The 14,940-nt window shown below is 38.7% G+C and overlaps 1 protein-coding gene across 7 annotated transcripts in view; it reads right to left on the reverse strand.

Annotated features, from left to right (window-relative positions):
- The window catches only part of tcf7 (transcription factor 7), a 102,523-nt gene that overhangs the window by 24,411 nt on the left and 63,172 nt on the right, over nucleotides 1-14,940 (reverse strand). For all 7 annotated transcript variants that reach the window (XM_022190924.2, XM_022190923.2, XM_051937327.1 and 4 more), the window contains exon 5: nucleotides 2,753-2,840. In XM_022190924.2, coding sequence (XP_022046616.1) covers nucleotides 2,753-2,840 — 88 coding nt within the window. The remainder of the gene's footprint in view (nucleotides 1-2,752; nucleotides 2,841-14,940) is intronic.

A 14,940-nucleotide genomic window follows, 5' to 3' on the forward strand; every position in this document is an offset into this window, starting at 1 on the left:
GAAAAAGCATTTACATAATTTACTTCAATAAAAGTGCTGATACAACACTGTAAAAGTACTCCATTACATGTTAAAGTCTAGCATTAAAAATGGTACTTCAGTAAAAGTATGTAAGCATTCTGAAAATATGACTACTATATCTATAATATATATAATATAAATTATTATTACTCATGTGCTAATCTAAAAGCGGGATTTTACTGTTGCAGTTTGCTGAAGTGGAACTCGTCTGTAATCAGCTGCAACTAATTATTATTTCATGATGGATTAATCTGATAATTAATTTTTGATTTGTTTTTAAAAAAGCAGAAAAAATAGTGTCAAATGCCATCACAACTGCTCTAAACAGTCAACAGAACACTGTCACTTGTTGATTGATTCATTGTTTAATTGTCTCCGCTGTACTTAAATAAATGGCACGATGGCTTCATTTATAACAAAAGATCATATTTTATAAGTTCCTCATTTGTATGTAAAGTAGCAAGTAACTAAAGATATGAGATGAATGTAGTGAAGTACAATTCACTCTGAGATGAGCAGATGCAGAAGGTGGGATGAAAACAAAGTACCTCCAGCTTGTACTTAAGTTAGTTATGTTCCACCACTGCACTATTTTCTTGCCGCTAACGAGGCGGATTTCTCTGCAGGAACTCGGCAGCGTGAGGTGACACGAATGTTTACAGGAACGTCCCCCTAATCAGCCCTTTCAGCCTTTCTGTTCCCATTGCGGTGCAGAATCCGACAGCTTGGACCGCATCAGTGCCACACAATGACAAATCACTGGATGGAAGTCCAGTTTCTAAGAGCACGGAGGAAGTACAGCAGAGGAAGTTGTTTAAGAGGAACAGAACATAGGTCCACCATGAGAAGAAGAACTTGCAAGAGAGACCACATCTCTCGCATATTAGCTTCTCGTCACTGGCTCTGTGTAAAATCCAGGATAGAATTTAAAATCCTCCTCGCACAGAGGGCTCTGGAGGACCAAATCTATCGAATCTTAAAGGCCTCAGAGTACCATATTATTCCAATGGAGCTCTTCATACTTAGACTGCAGATTTACTTGTGATCCTGAAGCAGAATGGGAGTATTCAGCGGTGGAATCTGGTCCCAGTTTGGGTTTAAGAGGCAGATACATTCTCTACTTTTAAGCACCGCCTTCTCTCTCCACGCATTTGTAAGCCACCACTGCTAATCACTACTTTTGTCTTCTCTCTCCTGTAGTTTTGTCCTCTAAGCATGTTTCTGGATCTTTAGCTTCATATTTCTGATCTACAGTTAGTATGTCACTGATTTCCAAAGTGTTCTATATGCACTGTTTGTCTGGTTTCTATCTGCTATCCTGTCCTCTTTTCCCTTCACCCTCACCCCAACCAGTCGATGCAGATGTCTGTCTTCCCCGAACCTGGTTCTGCCAGAGGTTTGTCTTTCCTGGTAAAGGGGAATTTTTTTCCTCCTTACTGCTGCCAAGTGCTTGGTCAAAGCGACTCCAAATAAAACTCTGGATTTGTTTGTTTTTTCTGTACAAATCTTGTAACGTGAGACTGACATGTTGAGACAGCAGGTTTTCAGGCCTGTCAAGAAGGACCTACTATGAATTTCTCCCCTGAAAACAGCCTAGAAAGAGGTTTTACATGTTCCCTAAGACAACTTGCTGGTTCCTACTAGGGCTGGACTTGAATATCCGAATAATCGTTCGCTACGGCGGTATCCGGATATTAATTTTGGTATCCAAATATTCACCCTCCCCCCGACAAGACAAGATGCTGAAGACCTCTGCTGTTTGGGAATTCTTCAGTTTAAGACAAAACGAAGGCAAAATTTGGACCCGGGAGACCAGACGAACGGATCCGAATATTCGGGCCCCCCCGGTCGGACGCTACGGGGCGGAACGAATATTCGGATATTCGTCTTTAATAGGGCCCGAATATCCGGAGGCCAGAAACCACTATTCGGGCCAGCCCTAGTTCCTACATCAGAAAACAGCACACAGATGCAGTAACGGAATTTCAACGACTACAGCTACTCTGGTTGACGTTTCATTTCAATTCTGCAGTCGCCCGCATTCCTTTTGTTTTCACCAGAGGCCGTGAAGTTCAGAGTCCTGAACAAACAGGGTCAAACAAGGTGGTTTCCATGACAACAGGACCTTAGGTTAACCACTCTGACACCAGGTGAGCTGATGATTTATGCATGTACCAATGACCCGGGTCAGAGTGCATGTGTGTGTGTGTGTGTGTGTGTGCACGTAATGCTGGGAAATGATGAAAATGACAGCTTCTTTAATCAGTTTGAAAAATGAATATTTGTGGGTCACATCGGTTGGAGGTTAATGGTGAGAACCCTGTGGCAGAAGAATGCCAGAGACGAAATGTTTGTGCTTGAATGAACCAAAAATGACATTGAAAATCAATAATCACATTTGAGAAGAGAATTTATGTAATTAACAAACCTGTTACGATATTTTTTAAATCTTGTTACTCAGTTATTAATCATTAGCATGTTAGACTAGAATTATATTTTCAACATTGGTGGATCTGCTGGTTATTCTCTCATTTAACTGCCAAATTGATTAGTCAATAAAATGGCAGAAAATAGCGAAAGTGTGCCCTCAAAGTCCTTGTTCGATCTGATCCACATTTCAGAAAAGGACATCAGAGAAGCTTTGACATGTAGAGGCTGGAACCATTTGGTTTTTACCTGAAAATGACACAAATGATTAATCACTGAATCCATGTGTTTGTGTGAGACCCACCAGCTCATGGAGGGAGTGATCTGTCCGACGCCGCCTGGAGGGAGGGAGTAATACCCTGAGAGGTCCTGGGACTGATGCCTGTGAACTCCTGGAGGACACACAAACACAAATATATTAACATCAATGGAACTAAAGTTATCTCTGTTGCATAATGCAGCTTAAAGCCCTACACACAGGATTGGTATGTACGTTAATATATGTTAAAGTTTCCCTCTGTGTTTCTGCCTTTAGACATATTAGGTCAGGTCAGCAGGCCTGGACATAGCCTCAGGTCTGATGAGCTATTAGGACCATTAGCAGCCTGGGAACCTGGAATTAAGCACAGAAAAGCCCATAGCACAGGTCACACACTCCTTGTCCACTCTGCTGCATGTTTTATGGGTTAATATATAAGTGAGGGACTTTTGAAATTCATGGGATATATCTTGCATATATTTTTATTAAAAGTAAAAAACTTACATTTTTTAATGTTCATTATGATCATGTCTTTGCAAATTCCATAATTTTTTATTATGGAAACAATCAATTATTGATAAAAATGACTGGAAGTCACTAAAATGTCAACTAAATATCCGTCCGAATTAATTTCAGCTACAATAATGATCCAAAATGATGAGAAATGATCCATGCTGACATAAAACTTGTTGAAAATAACTCGAAAATTGTCCAAAATGACTTGAAAATGATCCACAATTACGCAAATTAGTCCAGAATTACATGAAATTTGTCCTAAATGACTTGAGAATGATCAAAAATACACAAAAATGAACCAAAATGACGAGAAACGATCCAAGCAGGCATAAAACTTGTTGAAAAGGACATGGAAAAATTGTCCAAAATGACTCAAAAATTGGCCAAAAATTGTCAGGGTCAATATACAATTGAGGGACTTTTGAAGTCCATGGGATAAATCTTACACACATTTTTCATTAAAAGTTAAAAAAAATGTTTTTATGTTCACTATGATCACGTCTTCACAAATTCTCTCATTATTTACGATGGAAACAATCACTTATTAATGAAAAATGACTGGATATCACTAAAATGTCAACTAAATATCCCAATTTAATAACAATCACCTTCTAATTAGGCAAAAAATAATAAAATGAGCTGATTCAAAAATTATTTTGATTGTGTTCTTTTTTACTAAGTTGAGATAATCGTGACAGATCTTTCTTTTTTGGCAATATATCAAATTGTATATGGAAAATAACAAATTGTATCTGTCCGAGAAATCATTGTCCACTAAGTTCCCCGTTACAAAAACTCCTCTCCAGGAAGTGTATTAATTCCAGATCACATGACCTGCTCCACATGATGTCATTTCCTCTTGAAGTAAAGACTGGAAAGACTCCAAGGCTTTCTGACTTATTTAATATAAAGTAGTGTGGATTTATGGCATGTCAACAGGTTTACGACAATATCTTTATAAATAACTTTCAATTTAACTTTTACTCAATTGTATATATAATATTTAGAAGAATCTTTCTGTAAAAATGTCAGGTGGTGTTTGGTTATAGGCAGCCATGTTGATTTTAGGCCTGAAAACAGTAAAAATGTCAACTATGTTACAAAAAGTCCCGCAATTATATATTGACTCATATATGTATGATTTTAACTGCAGAAAATGCAGAAAAGCACTGGATTGTTAGCATTTCAGTGACTGCAGTCTGAGTATATTTGGCATTTTTTTAAAATCAGTTTTTAGAAACATTTGATTCTGTGGGGTGATTTCCAGGTTTACAGATTTGCTTTCCAGCGTGTCAGATGAAGCAAAAATGTCAACTAAGATACCTGTTAACTATGTCAGAAAAAGTCCCACAATTTTATATTGACACTGATACTCTGTGTGAGTGTGGACCTTCCACTGGGAGTTGGTTTTACTGGTTTATTCTATCAACTTAAGGCCTGTGGAAAAAGTGTCCACATTCTAAACAACAGATACAGCGCAGAACCAAACATGCATACAAACAACCATTCGTCATCTCTACTTTCAGCAAAAATGTTTTCCGACAAAAGAAACACAGACATCTCGACTCTGAGTCCTCACACAGTAAATACCCGGCGTCTCTCTCTTTCTCTCTCTCTCTCTCTTTTTGGTGCCCTTCAAAGGAAGTCATTTGTCAGCAGGCAGCACCTAGCACTTAGCGCCGCCCGGCTGCTAACCTGTGTTTGCAGCAGAGGAATGCTGCAGATGACTGTAATTTGGCCGCGGCTCCGGGCCTGTTTCAGGACCCCGAGCTGCTATAAATCTGGACGACAGGAATGCGACTGAGTCAGTCGACCTGTCTCACCGCTCCGATCCGTCCTCCCATCCCTCCGTCTGTCCACCACACCCTTCCTCCACTGTTCGGACTTTCTTACTCCTCGTTTCTGTCCCGTCTCTCACCCTTCTTTAACCTCTCCGGGTCCCTCCCTCCTTCATTACAGACCTCAGCTCTTTTGGTTCCTCTCTCATCCTTGTCTTCCATCCCCCACATTACCCCCTTTTCATGATCTTCTTTCCTCATCAGAAGCTCCCCCATAATCCAAGTAAATGGAAACAAAGAAATCCTGCACTGCCCCGTCGACAAATGCACTCTCATTATTCACAACCATTTATTGTTGTTTTTTCTTTAAAAAAATGATTCACTGTTTTAATTATTCAGCTTCTGCCACTTTTCAGTCCATTAAAAACCACAAGATGAAGCTTCAGAAGACTCAGTTAAGCTTGAGATTATAATTTAAATTAAATACAAAACAAGTCATATCTAAAAATCTTATTGCTAAAGCATGAATCAAATTTGTTTACAGCAGTAGAGTGAAGCTTAGCTGACCAGATTTTATTAGAATTGATAGGTTGTCAACTATTTAATTCATTCTGAACTGTTTTCATGTTCGATTTCCTCAATTTTTATATATTTTTTAAGACAAATAAAGTCTAAATTCTTTGATTTCAGCTTCTTAAATGGAACTTTTTCTGGTTTCTTTCATTCTTTATGACTGAATTCTTTTATGTTATGGACAAAACAAAACATTTCAGGACTCTATCTTGGATTTTAGGGACATTAATTGATATTTTTCACCGTCTTCTGATATTTTCTTGACGGAACAACTGAATGGATGAATTGACTTAATATTTTTCATCAAGTCAGAATGCTGTAAGCAAATCCTTTATGAATAAAAGTTGGTTAATGTCGCTTTTAAAAGCTTGAACAACTGAAATATATGAGAGGATGTGCACAAATGGAGGATAGCTACACTTTTATAGCGCCACATGAATTTGTTTGGAAGCTGCAGGTTACACATTTCATTAAATCTGCAACAAATGATCAATTAGTTGTTAACTAATGATCAAAAAACGGCAACTATTCCACTTGATTGGTAAAAAAAAAAAGCTAATTCTTTGAGTCCAGCTTCTTAAAATTGAATATATTCCGGTTTCTTTCCTCCTCTAAATATCTTTGGGTTGTGGGTAAAACAAGAAATTTGTGTTTTTTTGGACAGTTTTCACCATTTTTCAACATTTAATGACTAATTAATTAATTGAGAAAATGTCAGCAGCTGCAGACCTAAGTTAAAGTTACGACAAGCTCCACTGCATAACTACACACATGACAAACACACTAAGCTAAGGCAGTATTTAAATATGCAGAAGGGACTTTTGGACGTTCCCATCATAAGTCACAGTTACATCATGGAGGAGTTTCTCAGCAGCATCCACTAAACTCAGACACATAAACAGAGTTCAGCACACAGAGGCCTTTATCAGGGTGAATTCCATTTATTGGAAACACAGCGTTTACACTCAAACAGCTTTGCATAGTAACACACAAAAACAGCAGCGGTGGCAGCAACACAAAGGGACTTTCGATTAGAAAATGTGCTACATCATTCGGCGACGCTTTGCCTAAGCCAAGCCAAGAAGTGCAAGATTTAGTGTCCACAGAGTCGCAAAGTGGGAAGAATCATTTATTTTTGGAGCTCTTCTACGGTTTGGATGGACATGAAGCTTGAATAATCAGCACAAAAGATTAAGAACTGTGCTAGAAAAAATCAGCTCTTTGCTCAAAAATACATGTAGATAAAAACTAAATCTAAAGCACCTTTTTGCAAAAAAATAAACAAATCACCAAGGCGAAAACAAGTCACTTTGGATGGATTTAGCAACTTTACCATGTTCTTTTGTTAGTTTTGAATTCTCTACTACTCTGATGGTGCATTAAATACCCAAACTGATACTCCATAGTGTGCCACATCCTGTTGAATTTTAGCAGTCTGCAAGCCAGCACGCTTTTTGGCCATTTTGACCCATAATCCCCTGCACAGTGAAAGAGCGATCATGATGTTGTGCATGAGTTTAAGCTAGCTGGAGCAACTAAAAGCACACAGACAGGTTTTGCACTCGAGACTGCACCACATATGAGTAAAACTGGATTTTAAGGCGTAATAATGTGTCCCAATTGCATCCATATCGCATGCAAATGTCATTCATTGGCAAAAGAAGCTGCAATACGTACTAGGCAGGTCGAAAGAAAAAGCTTAGGGCAAGGCTCATTGGTATTGTCCTACTTCTGAGTCTTCTACAATGCCAAACTGAAGAACAAAACACCTCAAAATATTTAATCTGATGTCAATAGCTCACACCATCCAGGACCTGTGGTGGGAATACCATTTAAAGAACACATTCCTTCTCTACTCCAGACGCTCGTGAAGCATCGCGCTGCCTCCGCTTTAACTCAGGGTGAAAGATTTGCTGCCGGGAGAACTTAACACAGCTGAACAGACCTCTCTCAGAGCTGAAATCTAAAAATCTGTAACATCTCCTCACCAGAATCACCAAAACACACCAGCATTTTGTTGCTTTGCCAGAGGGCTCCTGTCAATCTGCATGCGCCTTTAGGCAAGTATTAATATTAATATCGTATAAAGTGAGAGGATCCATTTCTTTACTGTTAACAACACGGCTGAATTACAGCATTAACAGCGATAAATGCCGATTATTCCTGTGATATTGCGATGGAGAGCTCAACATCCTTTTTCGAAATTACCCAAAATGACTGTCTGGCAACCATCAAAACAGAAATCCTAACACTGGTTTCATTTTAGCGGCTGATCGTCACACTTGAATGTGATGGAAACGCGACGCCGGTTTCTGTAAGTCACGTTTTTTTTTCTTCTTCTTCTCTTCTCTTGCCTCAGCTTTCGACACTATCAGCCCTGCTGTCTGCTGTTGGGAAACCTGAAGGGGAAAATTAGCGGCAGTAATGGGGCAGTTTTCTTTGGAATGCCCCTTTTAAAGCGGCCATCTAATAACAACTACAGCAAACTATCTCACGGTCTCCATGTCGGCGTCTCGGGAAACACTTCAAAGGGAAACCATTTGAGTCAAAGTGGCTCTGCGTGAGCTCGGTATCAGAACGTGTGCATGTTAAAATGAGCGCCGGGGAGCTGAAAATAGTATTCCTTCACTGATAATGTGCTGTGGTGGTTCTAACCACTGAGAGTGAAAGCGCTGCAGCATCTAAGCCTTTAAATGACTTGACAATCAGCTTGTGTGGTGTACATAAAAGAGCCCAAGACCAGAAGAAACTTTGTAGTGTTTTGTTACAGTAAGGGCGGTAATGAGTACTGGAACACTTACTTAGTTTAAGAGGAAACTTCAAATGTTGGAGTAATAGTAAAAGTCCGCTTTTTACAGTGTAAAACTACAGACTATTAAAATCATGTCAAATATGACTCTTTTAATGTATTCATAGTGCTCATCACGTTTCATTTCCAACACACAGGTTCCTTTTTCTCATGTTGTTTTCAAGCAGAGTGACTCATGTTCTCACTATCGATTCAACAACGTAGAAAGTCACACAGTCAGCCATTCAGTTTGAAATCAACTCATTTAAATTAGTTTAATTAAACATGGTTGAAATGTGCAGATTTGCAATGATTTTTCATTCACTTTAAGTACATTTTTTTGTGTTTTTAGCCCTTTCTTCGGTTTGCAGTGCAACTAATTTTCCTTTAGTGATAAATTTCATCTAAAGAGTAGTGTAAATGTTTCTGAAATAATTAAAAAGCAATTCATTTCTTTAGAAGGTAGCCTCCTCAGAAGGATCTAGGCTTTTTACTCAGAAAAATAAAGCAAAAACTGAAATTTTGAAAACTGTACTTTCAGCAAAAAAAAAAAAAAAAAATAAGCAGCTTAGTAATTTAATTAGTCTCAGAAAATCCCCCCCCAAAAAAACCAAAACATAAGGACCCAATCAGCAACGTGCACATCCAACAATGACCACTATATCTACTGAAGTGCTAAATATTTAATAATGGCTGTGAAATTTATACTTTTAACTTCACTAAATGTTAAATTCCTAAAACAAGTGGACACTTCAGTTTTTTACCAAATGAAACCCTGTCATGAGTTAACTCTAAAATCAAGCAGTTACCGGGCATTTTCTGCTCATTTTACATTTTTATTCACTGTCAGCTCCTTTTTCACTGCAGTATAAAGTCCTGAACCTCTATGAAAACATTACAACCACGGTGAGGATCAGAGAGAACCCAAAATTGTCTTTTATGTAGTATTAATTTTTTCTTTTTTAAACAAAAAAACTACAGTTAAATTTCTTTGAATAGTTCTTTTACCAAAATTGAGAAAACCTAGAATAAACATATTGAACATTTTTTCCTCCTAGTTTTACTAACATTGAGGAAAAAAGGTGACTAGACGTACTATAGGTGTTAAACTGAATTTGTTTCCATACCGTCTCTTATCGGCTCGGTGTAAACACAGCCTGCAGTTCATCCAAGTTCAGCTGGAAAGTCTCAATTTGTTGGTCGTAGCGAATAGTTTCAAAGTTGTGCTGAGTGGTGCAGAATTTTTTTCATTTTTATAGAATCTACAGAGCGCAAATAATTTATAATATGAAGATTTTAATTCTCTGAAGGACCGGCATGTCACAGGTGAGTGGTTCAAGGACCATCAAAAAGTTTGTTTTTACAGCTTCTTGCTCTGATAAATGGTGTAGTTTGTGTTGTTCAAACAGTCCCTCCAGGGATTCGTGATGTTGCAGTTGCAACAATTAATGTAAATTCAACCAATCTTCATGAATTCTGCGCAACCCTGCAATTTTGTCCAATCACCGCAGCTTTTCTGTGATTTTGACCCGCCTCCTGTGAGTTCCACCAATCATAGCAGTCCCCAGCGCAAATGTAATGAACGTACGTCACCGAATTCACTTCTTTGATTTCGCTTTGAAAATGCAGACATGTCCCATTCTAATGTCTCTCATTTACCAACTAAAATTACTGCTAAAGACCTTGAAGAACAATTCCCTGATGTTCTTTAGAAAGCGGAGGTAAACTGTTTTGCACCATTTGCAATATTGCGGCGGATCAAACGAAAATCATCGATTGACAAATACTCTTTTACGGCAAAACATATTGGGAGAATGGCTGAAAGGAGCACCATAGACCAGACAAATCACAGTGACAGAAGGTGTTGCATCCAGATCTGTTGGAGCACTGAAAGAATGAAGGGAAGTTAGATTCATTAATTAAGCCACATGTGTGTGTGTGTGTGTGTGTGTGTGTGTGTGTGTGTGTGTGTGTGTGTGTGTGTGTGTGTGTGTGAGAGAACAAGTGCCAGAATGCCACTGACAGATATGTCCAAATATGATTCATTCAACAGTAAATGATCATTTTGTGCCTTAAATCTACCAACCACTTCATGTTAAACCAGTACGTGGCTGCTGCTAATTTCCCACCGTGGTGTGCCAGCTCGTGTAAATGGGATGGAACGTGTTCCAGAATTAGTTTGGGAATAAATATTGTCAATTAAAATGTTGAAACATGTTCTAAAAGCCCAAAAAAAATTGCAACTTTTTAGCAACTGTCCCGGTCTCCTACAATTTTATCGCAACAAATACAGTAAAAACAACTTTCATGGCAATGCCGCAAAATCAGGCATTTTAGGCCACAACAATCTCGAAAAAAGCCTTTCAACAAGCCTTTCAATAGTATCCATTTGCTGCTCTAGTGAGGACCTAAAATAGCAGGACTGTGTGTGGAACCGACTCAGACTAAACTATGTGTTCATGGATATGAAGAAACATGTCAAACAGTGCGGCTCATTTGTGTGTTTTTACTCAGAGATCAGGCTTTAGCTGCACTGACAATACTGGCAGGACTAATTGATCTATCATTATTATTAATAACACTTTAAAAATACCCTAAAACGCAGCGGCACTCGGCTGAGGGAACCCAAGCATGCTATATGCAACTGTTTAGTCACTTCTGTTCACATGTACAGTAATATCATGACACATACAAGACGCTACAGTGAGCGTTGATCTTGCACATGACAGCGTTACAGCCAGCAGACGTGTTTCACTTCTGCTTTTCCACTTTGTATTTCATAATCTATCGAGCCGCCCAACAGTCATATCTGGAAAAAGAGCTAAAGCTAAGTGGCGGCGCTCAATCGACTGGGAACATTTCCGGCTTTTGAATCAAGCGTGGTCTTATGGTTGACTGAAGAAACGACTGAAGTGACTGAGCTGACCAGCCGGGTGGCAAAGTGTCAAAAACAAGCCGGCAGGAGGATCACTGCAGATTCAGATAGTCCTGGATTACCAAGAATTTTCTGCTCCTTCTCGCCATGTTTTAAATAACTTTAAGCTGCACGTTTAGAATGAAAGGTGGTACAAGAATATGCATAAATTACAATCTTTTACTGGGAAAATATTCACTACAACTGCCTTTAATCTGCAGAGTATAACGAATTGTTTGGAATTACACAGACTAATATTTAGGCATTGATAACATATTTTTAAAAATAATAAAAGATGACTTCCTGGCCTCTATTTTGTTTGAATCAAATCAACAAGGTGTTACATAACTATGAAACTGTTTAAAGCTTATCACTCTGCTGTGATCAAACTCGTGTGGCTGCATGTGAGCACAAAAGCAGCGGTAAGAGAAAAAAAAAAAAAACACAGATTGGTAACAAACTCCTCGGTTACCTTGGAAACTGGTACCTTGCATTCCTGTCATTTTCACCGCAAGTCTCTAATTTGAAGTGTCTCGCTGTACCGGTGCGAGGTGATGACGTGAAGCGGGGCTTAGGTGTGACAGAGTCTGTTCTCACACTGCACCCGAGCTAAATTTAGACCTGGGATTAGGAAGATCTTCGTGTCACCAAAACTCCTGCAAATACTTTATTTTTTGTGCTTCTGACGCCAGAGGAGTTCAACCCCGAGACTGATCTGTGCTTCAACCGCTAATTTTAGGTGAAAGAAGATATTTTAATGTCTCCAATGAAGCAGGAGAGAGGAAATAAACTCTGAACCTTCAGCTGTTCTTGGGTATTTTGTGCTTTTACCACATTTTCACTCACTCTCGGCTCATTTTTCATTGGAATATAAAGTCCTGCACCTCTGCGGAAACAACGCAATCATGGCTAGAAGTAGAGCACAAATGCTCTGTGTGCAGTTCTGATAATAATAAACTACAAAAAAAGGGTGAAAAAGTGGGATTTCTTTGATTGTTTAAAGCAAGCAAAAGGAAACTAACTAGAATCATCATTTACAACACAGGTATCATTAAAACTGGAAAAATAAATGTGAGCTCCACAAACTATAGATATTTTGCTACATACATTTTTTATTTAAAAATAAGAACAATAATTTCAGGTATATATCACTTTAAGAACAGCGTTAGCAAAGTGCTTTGACAGTTAAAACATGCAACACAGTAACAATCAAGCTATAAGAAACAAATCAGAGTAATCAATTCAAATTAAATAGTAAAAATGACAACAAATTAAATGAATAAGTAGCTGGATTAGCAACTCAAACAACTGAACCAGGAAGTTTGAAAATTAAAGAACAAGTTTATGCATTAAAATTAAGATAAAAAATAGAAAATTAAAAAATTAAAGAGACGACATCACACAACAGAACCAGGAGCTAAAAGCAAAATAAAACAAGAGACAAAATCTAACATAAACATACTTGTCTCCCATCAGCTTCATTTCAGCACAGCCTGCAGTTCAGCTGAAAATTCTCTGAATTTTTGTCACGCAACTGCTGAGCACAGCTGAGTCAGTCATGGCTTTTTAGTTGTGCTGAGGAGTGAAGAATTTTTGCTTTTTTACAGAATCTTGCTGCTGTAAAGACTTTATTTTTTGTGAATTTTTACCTGAGAATACAGTGATTTTGATGAAACATCCCAGAAGTCACACATGAGTAGCTCAGGGTTAATCAGCGGTGGAACTTTGGTGAATTGTTAAAAAAAGACAACACGCTTGTTGATGCGTCGGTCGGTTTGGGGAACCAGCGGGTTAACGGGAAGATCAAGGGGAGGTTGTCAGGTTAAAATACAACTAAAGGTAAAGTTTTTTTGGTTATGCAGCAGTTGAAACAGACTGTGGGCGGTAATGGAAACTACACAGGAAGTAAACTGAGCACAGACAAAAAGTGAGAGCTGTGAGCTAAACACGCAATGACGGCGGTTAAAGAAAGTGTCAACTCTGAGCAGAAATATAACTTTCACTGCTCACAGAATTTAAAAAAAAAACAACACAATTATAATATTGTCACGGAGATCCTTTCACTTGTTATTGGCTGTAACCGGCATGAAGAAAGACAGGAAGGATGAACTTTACACAAGGCCAAAAAAAGGTTTGAAGTAACTGGTTGATTAATGAAATAAAAAAGAAAATCTGTAACCACAACGCAGATTTTCCTTTGACCTTTACATGCAAGTGAAGCGTGACTTGGATAATTAGGAGTCTGGAGAGCGAAGGAGCAGGCAGAAATTATAAGCGATAAAATAATTATAGAACAGACGTGGAAATGTGCGACTGTGCTTTGATAATTGTTCACTACAAAGAACAATTAAAACAGCTTCAGTTCAGAATGATTCATATGAATTAAAAGAAATTACCCGAACATTACCGTGACAGCGGATAATCAGCAAAATAATGTAGAAGGAGTGGGAGAAGTTCATGAGATTAGAAGTTCACAAAGTATGATGACAGCTTCTTCTTGTGTGTCGCTGAGGTAATGCTGTGTGCCTGCATGCCTGTGTAACGCCGTGTTCACAAGAGAAAAGCAGTCAGGCAGCAGAAAAACGTGGAGAATCTATAAAAATGCATCTGTGAATGTACAGATAACACACAGCTCCACTTACGAATGGACACCGTGTCTTTTTCCAACATACCTCACTTCATCGTTGGAAATAAAAGCATTTCTAAATGAAGATTCTGAAGAACTAATTCCAGCTATCCTTTCACTTTAATATGCATCCTATGACAAGACCTGGATGCTCCAGAATCTTCAAAATTGCAACAACCGTATTCATCATTTTTCTGGCAAAACTCTAAATGATGCGTAGCTGCTGCACGAAAGCTAAATACAACATTTTTACCCTCCAACAAGGCTGCTGTCATGTTATTTTTCTCCATCCACTATGAATGTAACAATACAGAAAGTGGATAATGACGCTGTTGAATGAGTGGTGGAGGGGAAGAAACATAATATGATTTTCTGCTGTTTTCACGCAGTTAAAGTATTTAGACGGACGATGCGAGCTCTTATTCTGAATTCATATTTCCAGCTTCTTGTAAAAACAAACACGGCGGAGTGTTTAGGCTCAATTACACTCCGCTGCTGACACTCACTGACGGATGCAGAGTTGTTGCCATTATACTTTTCTAGACCGCCGTAGTTTGCTCGGAGGATTCGGTTGTTTACATCTGCAGCAGGTTGTATCTACATGTTCCAAGCATGTGCACTACAGCCATTAGAACTCAGTTTCAGGGACACCACATTTGGGCCACATGCATCGAATCACAAATTCTGTGAAATGACAAAGTTTACCTTGACACCAGCCTTGGTGGTCAAGATTACAGAGGACTACTTGACAAAAGCTTGACTTAAAAGCAGTGGCAATAAAAAACTGTACATAGGTTTCATATTAATTGAGCAAAAAATGTAGCCTAGCTGCGCTAGACCCAGGTCTGACGACACAAGGGTCTAGGAACTCTCGACAGGGAGGGAGGCGGGCTAAAAGGTTGTCTTTCAAATCACTCTGCAGCAATTGGGTAGGTATACAACCAATCAGCGCAACTAATAGGCTGACGGAGTTCCTAGAGCGCCGGAAATCAGAGGATGCGGGAGTTCGGTGAAGCCTTATTTATACAGTCAATGGGT

The sequence above is a fragment of the Acanthochromis polyacanthus genome, chromosome 17 (assembly GCF_021347895.1).
Source record: "Acanthochromis polyacanthus isolate Apoly-LR-REF ecotype Palm Island chromosome 17, KAUST_Apoly_ChrSc, whole genome shotgun sequence".
In the NCBI taxonomy this organism is placed as follows: domain Eukaryota; kingdom Metazoa; phylum Chordata; class Actinopteri; family Pomacentridae; genus Acanthochromis; species Acanthochromis polyacanthus.